The sequence below is a fragment of the Trichosurus vulpecula genome, chromosome 7 (genome assembly GCF_011100635.1).
Source record: "Trichosurus vulpecula isolate mTriVul1 chromosome 7, mTriVul1.pri, whole genome shotgun sequence".
Taxonomy (NCBI): domain Eukaryota; kingdom Metazoa; phylum Chordata; class Mammalia; order Diprotodontia; family Phalangeridae; genus Trichosurus; species Trichosurus vulpecula.
Genome location: NC_050579.1, coordinates 29,060,811 through 29,077,714, shown reverse-complemented (window position 1 = coordinate 29,077,714; position 16,904 = coordinate 29,060,811). Strand labels below are relative to the sequence as shown.

Sequence of the window (16,904 nt, the reverse complement as noted above, 5' to 3'; positions counted from 1 at the left end):
CACCTTGGTTGCCTGCACCATAGGGGAGTATTCAAGAAGGGACCAGGCATGACACCTGGAGATCCTCAGCCAAAGAGCCATTGGCCCCATGGTTTTTACCTGTGGAGACGATGCTCTGTGAAAATCTCCCTAAATATCCATGTTACTCAGTGAAGCTGAGGGTTTTCAAGCCCATGTTACATAAAACAAAATGGAAACCTTTACTCAGGGCCCCAGCGCTGGGAGGTTGGTCTGAGGATATGTAAGGAAGCCCAGTCTGTAGAGCCCTTTGGGGTTATTCAGGGCATGGGCTCCTGGCTTTGGAGGCAAAGAGCATTAGGGCCCAGCTCCAGAAGTCTTCTTATGAGGCCATAGGCCAGGCAGGAAGAGTGTTGGCAGTCCCAATGGTGTCCCAATGGAATGGGCCTTTCTTGGCCTTGGAGTCTTCATCTGTAAAATGAAGAGGTTGGGCCAGATGGGCACAGGGGTCCCTTCTAGCTCTGGACCTTCTGATTCTTTGAAGTTGGGGGTAGGGGAGAGAAGGAAACTAGCTTCAGAGAAGACAAACCACACACCACCTACCTCCTGATACTTCACTTTAATGCCATGATACAGCACAAAGGCTCGTACGGCCATACTGTCACAGACATTGGAATGAATAAAAGCCAACGACACAGGACCCTTTACACATTGACACAGAGCCCTAGATCTAAGGGAAGGAAGACACTGAAGCCCAGGTCAGCACCTGCACTCCACCTGGGGTCTCCGGCCCTTCTTCCTCCTCCCCCATTCCTTTACCCATGCACATTTTCCCAGAATTGCAGAAATGTCTTGCCCCCTTCAGCCTCCTTCCACCAAAGGCAGGGAAGCGGCGTGGAAAGAGCCCTGGCTCTGGAGTCAGAGAACCTGAGTTCAAATCCTATTTCAAATGCTTATTGTCCATGTAACTTTGGGCAAGTCACATGATCTCCTGGGGCCTCAGTTTCCTCATCTGTAAAATGAGGGGGTTGGACTAGCTGGCTTCTGAGGACCCTTCTGGCTCTGGAGTTATGTACGGCCCTAAGAGTTGTACAGAGATCTGTCTTTGGTGAGAACTCTGGTAAATGGGGCCATGAAAAGCAGTTTTATTAAGGACTAAGTCTGGACAGAAGGGGTATGTGTGTGTGTGTGTGTGTGTGTGTGTGTGTGTGTGTGTGTGTGTGTGTGTGTAAGAGCGGTCCTTTCTGGAAACCGAGTGCTTACAGGATGGGAAGATATTTTTAACTCTTTCAAGACGGGTCAGCCCTGTGTACTCTGAGCCCAAGGTCGCATAAGGAATGATGCATGTGCCCAGTGAACTTGACACTTTCTATAGCACTACCACCACCATTACCGGGGGCTTGAGCAGAGCAACAAATCACCCAGGAAGACAAAGAATCACCTGACCCAACCTGAGAAGCATTCCTCAGAAAACCCCTAGCAGAAGTGAAACTGGCTGCCACCCACACGGCTGGCCAATGAGCCAACCCAGAGGGAGCATCTGGATGAACTGCGTGGGAAGAGGATGGCTGCGTGCCTCTCTCTGTGTCAGCTAACAACAATCAGCTCAGCTGGGGAGGGATCCAGCCAACAGCCCAGCCCTCCAACCTTACATTCTTAACCTGCCATGCCAGTGACCCATAGGGAGCCAACCATGGGGGAAGCTCCTGCTCTAGCCAGCCACTTTTCTCCCAATGGTTCTACCTTTGGGCTGATGGGAGTAAAACCCCTTATTGGGGAAATTATTCTTTCCAATTAATTTAAATTAATCTTTGAATTCTATCCTCCAATAACATAGTACAGTGGAGAGAGCAACAGGTTTGGAGATGGAGGACTTGTGCTCAAATCACACCTTTGACAGTTTTATGACTTGGACAAATCCAACTCTGAGCCTGAGGTTTCTCATTTGCAAAATGAGGACACTAGACGAGATGGCCTCTATAAGGCCTCTTCCAGCTCATAATGTCTGATCCAGAAACCAGCCCAATGAGTCTTTTCTCTTGGTCTGTCCTTGAAGAGAACACATCTAGCTTCACTTTTAAAGGGGTGGGGGGAGAACAGTGGGTTTCACGAAGCCACAAGAATTCAAGTAAACTACATTGTTAGCGTCTGGGGAGGAGGTGTTTCTAAGGCTCTCTTGGGACCTTGCCCCCTCTCGGCTTAGATGATTGTAGTTCCAGAAGAGCTGAGGGTTAGGAAAGGTCTTAGCCCCAACAATAATTAGAGGTTCTCCCCGGGGACCAGAATAATTTCCCCCAAGAAGGGGTTTTATTCCCATCAGCCCAAGGGTAGAACCAGAGGCTGATTAACAACACCCACCTTTCTTTCCCTCCTCCCATTTGGTGTGATGGCTATAGACTACAGAATTTTCTACCTGCCTTCCAACTCAACTTCATGTCCTAGACAGAGGGCAGGTCTGTTGCTAGCTCTAGGAAAAGCTCTCTAAATGTAGCCAAGGATGACCCTTCCTGGCAGCCCTAGTCTCCCCAGAAGGACACACAGCGAAACACAGTCATTGAAAGCACGGCACAACAGAGTTAACAGAGTGACCTTCCAGAGAGATGGGGGACACTGTCCTCACCCAGCATCCAGGTTAACCCCCAAGCAGGGCTGCAGTCACTCTGGGTTTCACCCATGTGGATTCTAAATAAACATACTGCGACTGATGCTCTGTGGCAGGAGCAGGAGGGGACAGGGGGAGAGAGGCCAATGTGGGTTACTGCCAGCAATGGTGTTAGTAATCTGCGCTCAACTCACACTGACATCCTCCTCAATAGCTTGGCTCAGTGTCTGTCAAAAAACGAACAGGGATTAGGCAGTAACACCACTCAGAAACGTAAACAAAAGACTTTTCTGCTAAGCTCAAAGCGACTGAACACATGGTTAGCAACACCTGGCACCATGCAGGAACATCAACCCCCAAACAAACATTTCTAGCTGCCTTTTGGATGAAAAAGGGCATCTAAAAAGCCAGAAAAGCAACTGTCCTGCCAACTTAGATGGAAAGCCTCTCTCTGGTCTTGGGTAATGTCTACCACGCATAAGCTCCTCCACTGGACTGCCCTTCACTTCTTGCCCAGTGCTGGTATTCACTCATTCCGCATTTATTACACCTCTCCTATGTGGCAGGCACTCTGCTAGGTGCTGGGCATCCTGTTACTCATTGTCTCAGGGCCACTTCTCCTACAGGGGAGACAGCTTTGCACAGGGACATGTCAAGGACAATGCTCACAGGTTGGGTGCAGGGCGCTAGCTGAGGTTCCTGGTCTCAGATTATGCCATAGTATCAAGATTCAGGCATCTTTAAGATTCCCTAGGCTAAGTCAACCAGTCCTTATATGCATGAGGCCAATAGGGCTGGGCCAACCAGAGGTGACCACATAAGATACCCTCTACAGCCCTTGGATATTGGTTTGAGTACAGATGCGACCACAGGACTGGGACTCTCTCTAAGCAGCCCTGGTTTGTCACACTGAAGAATGAGAGAGAGGTGGAGATGTTGTTGGGGGATCACTGAATGCCACCACTTAGCTGTCTAAGCCTCCAGGAAGGGCATGTCCATAACCCAAACAACTTCCTTAGGGAGAAGGGATCAGCCCAGAGGTATTCTGGTTCTTTTAAAACCTTCAAAATATAGGGACCCAAGTATCCTTGGGAATTATTGCTGGCTTACCTATGAGCCCTTGGGGAGACATTCAGGCCCTCCTTTTATCCTTCAGAACCCAGGGCCTCCCTGAGGGAGAGACTTGAGTAGGTTATGATAACAAGGTCTCATGGTGGTGGACTCTAAGCTGGGTTTGTTCTACAAGTATGAGCTGCATACTTGATACAACAGCCAGGAACATGGAGAGGGATGCTGTGTGACTCAGTGTGGATGGAGGCTCCATATCTATCCCTGCCTCCCATCAGCTTCAGCTGTCTGCATCTCAGCACAGGAAACAACCCCGTGCAGAGTTGGGGAAATGACAGGGAAGGGGCTGAGGAATGAAAGGAGGGATAGCAGGAACCGATGCCCAAATCAGGGCTGTAAACACTGGTTTTTCTAAGGCGAACCGGGCACAGGCCTTTGGCAACTCTGGTCACAGATCCCAAAGGGGATGAGAAACGTGCTTGGTGAGGAAGAAGGGTCTCTCTGGGTCCCAAAAGGAGAATGTGATCAGGGATATTTGGGGGAGGTAACTTGATAAAAGCAGATCCCTCTTCTTCACCAGTGTGGGAAGTTTAGGGAGCTCATTCTGGTAAATCTCCCATATTCTATTCTTTTTTTCCCAGCTGGGCCCTGGGGACATAGGGTTTTATAAGGAATGAAACCAGAATAGGGCTAGGGAGGTTGGGGGAGAGGAAAAGGACGAATGCCCACCAGAGTATGAAACATGGGCTCAGGACCCAGCCCTGACCTCCAAGAAGGGTCACAGCTCTCCCTCAAGGTCAGGGAGACAGTCAGATAACTCTGGGTTTCAATGATGGGCCCCAGCTAGATTCCCTGAGCCACAGGCAAGAAGGTGCTGCTCCCAGAAGAGGGCCCGATGGGGCCACTGTTCCAGCTGGCTAAGGCCTTGGGCCTGGCCCCAGGTGCATCCCTGGAGCTGGGCAGCTATGCCACGGGGCCCCCTGGGCTGGGCTGCTCAGGACTCAGTCCCCATCACAGCATGTCCCTTGGACAGGTGGTCAGCAGCCTCCAGGGGATGTCAAGCAGAGCTGACAGGGCCCCCTCCCACTGGGGCTTCTTGCCAGGGCTACTCACCACCACGTGATCTTGAACTCATAGATGGGCCTCTTGCAGTAATAGTGGTTGACCAGGTGCTTGTCGCAGACCCCAATACACTGGTGATCCACTGTGAGGCCCTGGGCAGAGAGATCTGTGACCAGGCAGTGCAGCAGGTCGTAGACATCGGCCACAGCCTCCCACGGCCCGAAGGACACGTCCACTTCACAGTGGTGTTCGAAGAAGGGGCTGTCGCTCTCGCTGCGCTCAAAGCGTAAGGAGTTGAAGAGGGGACACTCGTAGGGCGTGATGGGCATCTCCTCCTTGAAGACGCAGACCTTCAGCTTGGCAAAACGGGCCTTGCGCTGGACGGCCCGCAGCTGCGCAATCTCCACAATCCGCTCCAAGTGGTCTTGGGGGAACAGAAAACAGCAGTTGTCACAGGGAGGGGGCACAGAGGATGAGGAGTGGGAGGGACAGGACCCAAAGGGAAAAGATGGCCCTGAACGGGCCTGAAATAAGCCAGGAACATCATAGAAGTGTGAATCTAGAACAAGAAGGGACCTTAGAGGCTGCTGAGTTCAGCCCCTTCACTTTACAGAAGAAGAAACTGAGGCTGAGTTAAGTGACTTGCCCAGGGTCATGTTGCTAGGAGATATCTGAGATAGGATTTGAAACCAGGTCATCCTGACACCAGGATGCTTCCTGGAGAAGGAGAGAAATCAGTAATACTCCTGTTTCTAAAAAGGAATGGGCCTCTTGTATTTCAATAGGAATTTCAGTTTAAAATTAAAGGAAGGGGAAAACAACATTTTTTATTTGATCAGTTTGAATGGAAAATTACTTATTTATCAATTTAAAATAAAAAGAAGGGGAAGGCAAAGGGGGAAAATAAACAGGAGGTGGGGGTGGAGGAAGGATGGACTTCCCAAATCAAAGTGACTGAACTCCCTTTCTTGGAAGGTCTGGTTAAGAAATGGCCAGAATTTTCATCTATCTAATCCAGAAAAGTCACAAAGGTACAGTAGAGGCAGGGAAATGGAATGGCGATCCTCCATGCCTTTCTTGGTCTATTTCTCATAATGTTAAACATAGTGAGCCGGCCATGGGGTCAAGGAGACCTGGGTTCTCTAATACACACTGACTGTAGGCAAATCACTTAACTTCTAAGTGAACGACAAAACAAAACAAAACGAAACAAAACAAAACCCAGAAATCAAGGGAAGCAGTAAGTGAGAAAAACCAACATTAGTAAAATAAGTGGGCTGAGGTATGGTAGGGTTTCCTAACTTTTTTTGTGTCCTGGACCTCTTGGGCAGTCTGAAGAAGCCTGCAGAGCCCTTATGTCTTCAAATGCAGAAAATAAAATACATAGGACCAAAAAAAGAAAACAGCTATATTGAAATAAAGATGTCAGTTTTTCCCCATCAAAATTCACTAGCCCCACCCCCACCCCCTCTGAAATCTACCCACAAACCCTTAAGGCACATTCAAATAATAACAGACATTTTCACAATACTTTCAGGCTCATAAGGAATACTGCTTGAAATAACCCTGTGAGGTAGCAAGGATTAAGATCTCCATTTTACAGATGAAAAACTGAGTCTGAGAGCGGGTCAGGGACTTGCTCGCAGTCACACAGCAAGTGAGACTCCACTCAGCTTGGCCCTGCCCTCCTCACCTTTGTAATAGGGCATGAGCCCCAGGAACGCCTGGCGCACCTTCTCCCCTTTCAGGGGCTGCACATCTTCTAGCTGCTCCAGCAGGGGTCCAATGGCATAATATTGGGCCTCCTTGTACACGGCCCGCACGCGGTCCCTTGGGGGCAGGTCACCGGAGCGAAGGAAGTTAAGCACATCTCTAAGTGAGAGGGAAGCAAAGGAGAAATTAAGGGCAGGGCTATGCTGGGGGGATGTGGGGATGTGGGAGGACAGGGAAGGGAAGGAGAAAGCAGGCAGGAATGGATGGAAAGATGGAGGCAGGAAGGGAGAGAAGGCTGTGTGACCCTGGGCAAGTCTCAGAGCCTCTCTGGGCCTCAGTTTCTTCATCTGTAAAATGAGAGGTTGGACATGATGACCTTCTAGCTCTAAGTCTATGGTCCTATGTCTATCCACTCCTCCCCACCCCGGTCCTCTCCTCTCTCCCTTTCCCAGAACATCCTCCCACCTCACCTCTGCCTCAGAGAACCCCTCTCTTCCTTCAAGATATAGCCAAAGTGCCATGGTCTACATGAAGCCCTCTCCTTATCTACCCAACCACCTTCCCCACCCCACCTTGTATTTTATTCAGTATATGCCTATAGTCATCCACCCCATCAATGTAGTCTTGGGGAGGGGAAGGACTGGCTGTCTCATTTTTGTCTTGGTAGGCCCAACACCTGGCATACATAAGGCACTTATTAAATGCTTGTTATTAGACTGGTTGATTCTCCTGACTCAACATACCCACTCTTCCCGCCAGTCTTCATAGGGCACAACATCTCAAGGCCCTTTGCCATCCCTGACACCCTTCATCTTGTTTGTGGCCACTTCTCACTGACCACAACTGAGGAACCTTCCCTACCTGGGGATGGGAGGAAAACTTACCACCTATCTCCCCCGGGTATGTGTTCCAAGCTGGAGCAACATCACAGGCCTCAAACCCTTCCTGTTCTTCCCACGCCTTTGCCAAGCTGTGGCAGCAAGAGGTTAGAGCCAGATAGGGCTGCCATGTTTATTCTCCTACCACCTGGTTCCCATCAGTCTTTGGCAGAGTCCTCAAGGACAGGAAAGGACAGGACACAAGCCAGAGTCCAGCAGCCCTCTCAGGAAAAAAAAAAAACAACCCAAACCTCAATGCCTCACTGGAACCTCAGAGCCCCTCCTTTGGTCAGCCCAGCCCCAGCCCAGGATCCAAGGTCTGTGTGGGACGCCAGCTGCGGTCCAGCGCCTTCCTCCCCCAAAGAGCCCACAAACAAATCTTTTTATAGCTCCAACGAGTGATGTGACACGTTGTTTTCTCAGAGCCAGAGGCAGCTGACAGCCCACTGGGGAGACTAAGATGCTACAGAGTAAATGAATTGGCCACATGTCCCCTCTGTGAAGGTGGAAACCAGCCCTTCATCTGGCCTGGGAATGAGGAAGTCCTGCTTGGAGGTGGAGGGGGTGGGGGACCTGCAATTGATGACTTGCTGAGTTTCCAATGACATGGATTCAGGAGTGGCCTGATTTGGTCATGCCACAGGAGTAGGATGGCATTCCAGCCCTCTTCCTCCCTCCAGAACCAGGATAGAGGAGTCCTTCTCACACTCTCTTTCACCCTGCTATGGTCCTGGACAAAGAAGCCAGTCCAGGAACAAAGGGAATCAGTGTTAATGGAATCACAAATCTTTCAGATCTAGTTAAAAAAGCTTGGAAGTTTGGTGTTTTTTTTTTTTTCTTAAGAAGGGAGGACATAAGTTAAGATCACATCTGGTCAATTCCACACAGATGAGTACTTCTGATTTTTCAAAAGTCTCTGGAGGAGAATCTGCTCCACGATGCCTCTATCACTCAGGAGTATAGCTTTCGAATGTACCTCCCTCTCTTCTTTGCAGAGGAGGGGGGCTTATGGTGTGGCCTTTTGTATATAAAGCCACATATGACTGATGTGTTAGTTGATTTTACTAAACTGCTTTTCCTTCCTCTTCTTTAATCTTTGTCACAGGGTTGGATCATTGAGTAGGCATGGGGAGAAGAAATATGTTCAAAAATGAAGGTGCTATAAACATAAAAGATACCAATAAATGTTAGACTCTTTTAAAGGTGTCCAGAATTTTTTTTAACGTGAATCTTCTGGGAGTTGATGTTGCTTCAGCTTGAGACATGCCCAGTATAGTTAGGCTTAGGACTGGAAAGGAGCTCTGGGGTCATTTTGTCCAATCTTTTCATTTTACAAATGAAGAAACTGAGGCCCAAAAAGGATAAATGACTTGCTGAAAGTTCCAAAGCTAGGATGTGTCAGAGGCAGGTCCAGGTCTTCCTAAGTCCCTGGCCAGCTCCCTCCATCATAACATCTTTCTACTTAGTCAAGCATTTCCTGGGTACCTACAAGACACCACATACTGTGCTAAAGCACTATAAGAGATCTAGGTTCTGTGTCCTCGGAAACATGTTTGACCAACCTGAGCATCAGGAAGTGTTTCCTTGTGTCTAACCAAAGACGCAGCGGTGGAACAAGCCCAGAGAAGCAGCAGACAACACCTACCCAAAGTGAGTCCCATCGCGGTCGATGAAATACCGTCCCTCAGCATCAGTGGGAATGTAGTGGCGCCCGCTGAACATGGCTGCCAGCATGGTGTCCTCATAACGCCGCAAGGTCGACAGACGTGTGGTGAAGTACATTCCTCCAATGTTGAGTGGGACAACCTCAGGGAACTGGAAGAACAATCGTTGGGGTGTTGAAATAGATCGGAAAGCAAGACTAGGAACCTTAACGTCAAAGAGGAATCATGGTGTGACCCTGGGTGTAGTGTCTGACCTCACTAGGTTTCCCTTTTCTTCCCTTCCCTTCCCCACTTAACATACCCTAACCAAACAGGGTGAAGAGTCAGACGTGGCCGAAATGACTAAACAACAACAACCTATAAAATGAAGAGGGGCAGCTAGGTGGTGCAGTGGATAGAGCACCAGCCCTGAAGTCAGGAAGAGCTGAGTTCAAATCCAGCCTCAGACACTTACTAAGCTGTGTGACCCTGGGCAAGTCACTTCACCCTGTTTGCCTCAGTTTTCTCATCTGTAAAATAAGCTGGAGAAGGAAATGGTGAACCGCTCCAGTAACTTTGCCAAGAAGACCCCAAATGGGGTCAAGAAGAGTCAAACATGACTGAAAATGACTGAGCAAGAAAACGAGGAGAGGAAACTCCTAGGTAAATCTACCTGTGACAGGTAACTGAAGACACATAACCCTTGAATTTTCTGGATGTGTATCACTGGGTCAGAGTGCTACCAAAATAAACGTGAAAAAAACGGGGCTAGTTCCCTAGGATGGGAAGTGATTCATAGGCCCTAAGGGCCTTAGAGAAACCTTAGTGACCATTTAGTCATAGGATCAAAGATCGTAGTCTAGGGCTGGAAAGGACCTCAGAGGTTACTTAGTCCAACCCCTCTGTTTGACAGAACAGGAAACTTGTCCAAGTCACTCAGTAAAATGTGAGCTCCTTGATGGCAAGAATTGTCCCACAAGGGTATTTGAGTAGGTGTTTAATAAATGCGCACCCATTGATAGCCCTACTCTAAGCTACATCCCTTCTTTTTTTTCTTTACTTTTTTTTAATTTTTGGGGCCAGACATGATTTCATCAGTGAAGAAATTTTCTCCATGAAGGTAGATCATCACCTGTTCTGCAAACTCTGGTCATTCTTAGACTGTTACCTGAGAGGGTTCAGGGGTTAACCGTCTTGCCCAAGGTTACACGGCTTGTGTCAGAGTTGGGTCTTCCTGACCCCAGGGCTGGCACTGTATCCACGATGCCAAGTCACCTCTCATCCCCTTAATGTCTCCAGCGAAGAATCATTCCCCTTTCAACTCCTCATTAGGACCTGGAGATGCCCCTGGGTTCTCAAAGGCCACGCCGGCTGCAGTGCATAAGCCGCGGCAGGTGCTTCTATTCTGCAAAAGCTTCAAGCATGGGCCAGTGACCAGCATATGTGTCTGTCCTCTTAGGAACGGCCTGGCTCAGCTCAGAGGGGCTAGGCTGGCTACAACATTTTTGCTGCAGTGGGAACTCTAGAAGACCATCCTTTAAATCACAGAGGAGCCAAGATGTGAGGGAGATGGGAGTGCATGTGTGGTGGTGGGGGAGAGTAGCCACCTTAGATGATGTAATAATGTTCAACATGTGCTGGGTTCAGAATATCCCAGTTCTAGACCTGGAAGGAACCTTAGAGGTCATCAGTCCGGCCCCCACATTTGACAGAAGAGGAAACTGAGGCAGGACTTTAGCCCAGGTCCTCTGACTCTGGAGCCAGGGCTCTTTCCACTGTCCTACATCATCTCCCTATTTCCTGTCTTTCTACTTTCAAGCATTGACACTGACATTCTCTTTGGAATAGCAACCCTGAGGGTCTTCCCCTCCAGCTTGATTTTTTTTCTTTTTTTTTTCTAATTAAAGGGGCCATCCCTTGACTTACTTCTTAAAGAGGCCTATTCACTAAATGGGTGTTACCTCCCTCTAAGTGAGTACATGAAAAGGCCTTAGCCTAAAAGGGCCAGGATCTCCCATGGCCCATCCTGGGCCATCTCCAGTCATCCTGATGAATATCAGGCCACTGGACCCAGATGACTCTGGAGGAGAAAGTGAGGCTGGTGACCTTGCACAGCCCTCCCTCACTGAAATCAAAGTCAACTGCAAGTCATCGATTGCCTGATGCCATGGTCCTCTTCAAAAAGGACAAACACAACAACTTTCAATCAATAGACATTAAGCACCTACTGTGAAGCGGCAGCTGGGTATTTCACTAGATAGAACACTGGGACTCAAGTCAGGAAGACCTGAGTGCAAATCCAGTTTCAGACACTTACCAGCTGTGTGACCTTGGGCAAGTCACTTAACCAATTTGCCTCAGTTTCCTCATCTGTAAAACGGGGATGATAATAATAGCATCTACCTCCCAGGGTTGTTGCGAGGATAAAATAGTCTATGTAAAGTGCTTAGCACAGTGCCTAGAACATATTAGGCACTGTATAAATTTTGTCATGGTTGTTATTATTATGTGCTAGGCACTTTCATTCACATAACATCACCTGATCCTCCCCTAAAACCTGTGAGGCAGATGGATTTCGCATCCTCCTCCTCCTCTACTTTTTTATACCCAGAGAAAGGCAATGTGGCATAGACTCTGGAGAGGGGTCTCAGCACTGAGGAAGACTATCCACTTCGCAGCCTGCCTTCTCTCAGGTCCCAGCTAAGATCCTCCTTCCATAAGTTTGTTAGTATCTTCCCTCTGAGATTGTTGCTGTCTCATCCTATCTCTATCTCTTTGCATAGCTCTTTGCATCTTGTCTTCCCCATTAGACCATGAACACTCCTTGAGGTAGGGACCGTTTTTGGTCTTTCTATGGCTCCCTAGTGCCTGGTGCACAGTAGGTCCTTGACAAATGTTTGCTGACTTGACACATACTGGTTGTGTGACCCTGGGCAAGTAATTTCCCCTCTTAGTGTTCTAAACCAGAAGTGTCAAACAGCCTACTGCAATAACACTCTCCATTGCAGCCCAAATCAGATTAAGAGGTAATTGGAAAAAAATATTTAACAAAATAAAATTTAAAATATATTAATACATGTAGTAGACAGAGTGCCAAGCCTAGAGTCAGGAAGACCCATCTTTCTGAGTTCCAATCTGGACTCAGACACGTACTAGCTGTGACCTTGGATAACTCACTTCACCCTGTTTGCCTCAGTTTCCTTATCTGTAAAATGAGCTGGAGAAGGAAATGGCAAGCCTCTCCTGTAGCTTTGCCAAGAAAACCACAAATGGAGTCACAAAGAGTTAGACACAATTGAAACGACTGAACAACAAAATTCATATTAATATGTAAGTTTATTTTAACTAATTGTTATGTGCATTCACATGAATAACTAAAATATAATATTAATATTAAGTCAGTATGAGGTTCGCATCTGAGGGATCTGTATGTATGGGTTAGTGGCTCCCATTCCTATTGGAGCTTGACACCTCTGCTCTAGGCAGCTCTAAGGTTGGACGGTGCTGACCTGCATTGGTGGGGGGAGTTTCCGCATTTGGAAGTTCCCTATACTAATGACTCTAGTCTTTTTCTTGATATGCTTTACACATGAAGAAACTAAGGCACAGAATGTAAGTGTGAGCTTGAAGGAAGCTCAGAGATGAGTTCCAAGTCAGGTAATTTATCAGCGATAAACAAGTATTCTGACTAGGTCCATTACACCTTATAGCCCCAGGCTCAGGGGAAGGTCTCCTGGAAGCCTTTCTTCCAATTCTCCTTTGGTCTCACCAAGAATAAACACCACCTGAGGTTTTCACTAGCCCCTTTTTTCCAACAGCTCAAGGGACTTAGCACCTGCCCTTTTGTTCAGACTCAAAAGTCTCAAACTTCCAGTGACAATCATTCTCTCCATTGTTAAGAACTGGGGGGCCTGTAGAGAACAGACACAAAGTGGATTTGTCCAAGGTCATTCAGGCAGGTCAGTGACTAAACAGGAGAAAGAACCCAAGTGTTCTGCTCCCCAGTCTAGATGACGCTGACTGCGTGACTTCATAGCCAGCCCCTCTCCATCTTGGACTCCCTGGGTGTTGCATCCTTTTCCCTAGGTCACATGCTAGACCAGTGGCTGTCCCCAGTACTTCACCCTCAGGGGCCACCCTAGGAGCTTCCCTCCCTGTCTTTTCCCAGCCTTCTCAGTTCATCTCAGGTAGAGACAGTAAAAAGATGGAGTCGCCCATTCATGAACAACACACAAGCCCCATTACATCAGAGGACAGCAGCTGGGGTGGAGGGGGGGGGAGTGGAAAATGGGAGAGGAAGGCAGCCACAGCTTGGTCTTGTGGATTGAGAGACACACCCCCTAGCTGGTCAGCTTTGGACCAGCGGTTCCCTCTAGGGGATGTCCTCCCCCTGGACATCTGGGCAATGGAGATAAGTTGGGGGAAAATTTGGAAAAGCTTGTGATTCGATTCTCGTGACCTCTAAGATTACCGGGGTCCCAAAGACCTGGCCTTCACACCCCCTCCAGCCAGGGAAAGGGTGGAAATGAGTCTTTGGGGGCTCCCCCAGCTAATATAGGACTCAAGGAAAGGACGCTGGCATCCTGGACAGCTAGGGCTTAAGGGAAGAAAAATAAGATGCACTCCACCCCTTTCGGGGGAAATAGGACGGGGAACGCTCCTCTTCCAGGCCAAAGACACGCAAAGTCGGCTTCTCCCCCACCTCCTGGCTCTGTCCATACTTTCCCCACGCCTCTAGGTGTCTGCCACGGACAGAGAGTTGGGAGTTCCAGGCCCACTCCCCAGCCCCATCCTTTTCCCCGTTACCTCCTGGGGCAGCAGGGGCAGGGCATGCCCAGCCTGGGTGGCTGTGGGGGTGGCAGGCTCCTGAAAGTCGTCTTCAGCGTCCGAGCTGGACATGGCATCATCCGGGCGACGGCTGGCTGGCTCCCGCCCTGTGACTACCACCATCCCTCTGGCTCTGGGCAGCAGGGGGGAGGTGAGGCTGGGGAGGGGGAAGGGCTGGCTAAGGTGGGGTGAGGGTGGGGGGGTGAGTGGGGAGGGTTGGGGTTAGGGGAGAGAACTAGAGCAGGGAGCAGCCCGGCATGATGGGGGAGGGAGGGGCGTGCCTAGGCAGCCTAAGATGGGAGATGAAGGGGCAGCCAGATGTGTGGCGGGGGGGGCAGCCAGATGTGGCTGAGGATAAAGGGGGTGGGGACCCGGGATCCTGCCCTCGCGCCCTCCCTCTCGGGCTCTCCCTCCCAGAGGCAGCGCCAGGACCGAGGCAGGACCACACTGCTTCTCCTCCCTCCCTGCCTGCCAGGGCCAGCCGAGCCTCCGCTTCCCATTGGCCCAGCGCCCCAGCTGGCCCTCTCTCTGATTGGCAGAGACGTTGCCCAGTCCCGGGCCGGACGGAGAGTCCAGCCAGGGCCTGAGTGGCTGCCAGGCTGCTGGGCCGCCTCCCCTGCCAGCCTCTGATTGGCTCTCTGGCTGGCACGCGCCTTCTCCCGACCCTCTGCGTCTCTCCTGGAGCGAGGACATCAGCCCACTGGGCTGGAGCGGGGAGTGCCCCCTCCGCTGGGGGACCTGCAGCCTCCACTGGGCCGACGGGGCCCTTCCTGGCTGGCCCGAGGCTGCCCCTCCCTCCTAGCTAGGAGAGGAAAGCAGGCGGGGCTTCCCGTAACCACGGCAACGGGATCCGTGTCGCATCTGTCCTCCAATTCTCTCCCTTCCCCTAAGAACAGGGAGGGCGCATCTCTCCAATGACGGTGGCCTTGGCCTTGACCTCTGCATCCGCCGGGAGGGAGGAGGGCTGCTGGGCGGATGTCTGAGCAGTCAGGAGGCCTGGGATGGGATCCTAGCTCGACCACTCACTATGTGCGTGACATTGAGGGAGTCACCACCCCTCCCCCCACCCGGGTCTCAGTATCCCAGAGGACTTTGGACCAGAGCGGGTCGGACCACCAAGCTCCACCACGCGTAGCTCTGTGAAGGTCTCCATCATTCCAGGACTTTGTGGTGCAAACAAAGAGGCCGTGACATGTCGTGGCTCTGGAGTCAGGGCACCTGAGTTCAAATCCCACCGTATTACCCACCTCCCGGTACTTTCTATCTGTGTGACTTGGCAAAGTCACTCAACCTCTTTGCGAATGTAAAATGAAGGACTGAGCTTTGATGTCTTTTCCAAGGCCCCTTCCAGTTCTAAAGCTACTGTCTAAGACCTACAGAAGGACAGGGAATTACACCTTGTACATCTCTAGTTATACACCTCCCAAGGCCATATAGAAGGAGCTTAATAAGTATGTCCCTCAATCCTGACAATGATTTTTACATTTTATCGCCATCCTTTGTTTTTCTATCACCATATTTCCCAATATATCCCTCCTTTCAGAAAACCGTTCCGTATAACAAAAGATAAAAAAAATGGGGAAAAAACCAGTTCAGTAAAATTAATCAACACATCAAACACATGCAAATTTATATTCCTGTTCTACACCTCAGTAAATGAAGTAGGGAGGTCCCCTTCCCCTTTCTCTTCTTTGGGAGAGCTTACTCGTAATTTCATGACTTTCAGTTTTGTTTCTTTTCTCATTGTTCTTTGCATTTATATTATTATAGTCATCGTGACTGGCTGGGCAACACTGTGTATTTTGTTTTCCTGTTTCTGCTACTTTCATTCTTCATCTGTTCCTATAAACCTCATGCTTCTCTGAATCTATCATATTTGTTATTTCTTATAGCACAGTAATATTTCTATTTATTCTGCATTCCATTATGTCATAAGGGAGTTTGGCCATCCATCTTTGATGGGCTCCTACTTTATTTCCAGTTTCTTTGTTATCTTAAAAAATGCTGTTATAAATATGTTGATTTATATGGTGGGTTTTTTTTTCTGAAACCATCTGCTTCATCATTTCTTATAGCATCACAGTATTCCAGAACGTTAGAGATTTAAGGTATATCCACAATGTCCCTGTGAATGGCTGAGGGAGAGTAGAGATGAAGGCTATCTATGGACAGGATGTGAGAAAGATGAAGATCTTTGTAGGCCATATACACTTGTATCGAGGGCCCCTCAGTTGCAAGTTCCATATGTCCCATGATATTCAAAGAGTAATGTGGCACCTTAATCCTCAAGGCATGAGCCTTACTGATATTTCTATTTTTTCTTCTTTGATTAAGTCAAAGGACACATTAGTTGAAATCAAAAGGCATTGGATAATAGCAGGAGAAAATAAGAAGGAAAATCACTGCTTGAGCCATACATAAAGCAGCACACTGTCCCACTTTTCTACTGGTGAGAGTGAAAACATGCATAATAAGGAAATTTGTGGCCAGAAACACATATGGAAGAGAGAACAAACATAATAAACATTCATAGCTAGGACAACAAATGATCATCAGATGCATCCCAGCAGGAACCTCTTTCTGCCTCTGAAACTGATTTTTGCTGCTTCCCCAAAGAGTTGCTGATGTCAACTGCTGGGCTGCTTTTTCTATTGAGCTACTAGGGTTATTTGCTAGGCTATTTTTAAAAAAAATTATTTTCATTTATATCTTTTGTTTCTTCCTCACCTTAATTTCTAAAAAATCCCCCACCTCCTTGCCTGTGAGCTCTGTCCTTAATAAAGATTTTAAAAAGATGGGGAAAGCTCTTCCTGCTGAGTGAGTTTTCTCTGCTAGGTTACCACCTTCTGCTTCAGCTGGATTACAGCTACTATGTAATGTCTTCCCTACAGGAGAATAGTCACCACCTTTTTTGTGCATCCGGTCCATGGCATCAAGGTTATTTAAGTTCTTTGGTGAGTCAGACCCAAAGCTAACACCCAGTCATTCAACACAATGCCCTTAGGCCAAGTCTATCTTTTGAGCAACATAATATCCTTCTAGATGTGACTACATCAAGTATGCTCACTATTTGGGTTGAGGTGAGAAAATTCCTTTCAACTCCTCCATTTCTTTCAAACTAGCTAGCACTGGAAACATCCAGATTATCTTAGA

General features: G+C 48.7%; 1 protein-coding gene across 1 annotated transcript; it reads right to left on the bottom strand.

Annotated features, from left to right (window-relative positions):
- Positions 1-558: 558 nt before the first annotated feature.
- KCTD7 (potassium channel tetramerization domain containing 7) lies at positions 559-14,285 on the bottom strand. Its single transcript, XM_036767117.1, has 4 exons — positions 13,731-14,285; positions 8,927-9,096; positions 6,384-6,562; positions 559-5,114 (listed from the first exon to the last, which is right to left on the bottom strand). Exons 1-4 carry the CDS (start codon positions 13,872-13,874, stop codon positions 4,738-4,740), a joined length of 870 nt encoding a protein of 289 aa, XP_036623012.1. The 5' UTR covers positions 13,875-14,285; the 3' UTR covers positions 559-4,737.
- Between the last annotated feature and the right edge of the window lie 2,619 nt (positions 14,286-16,904).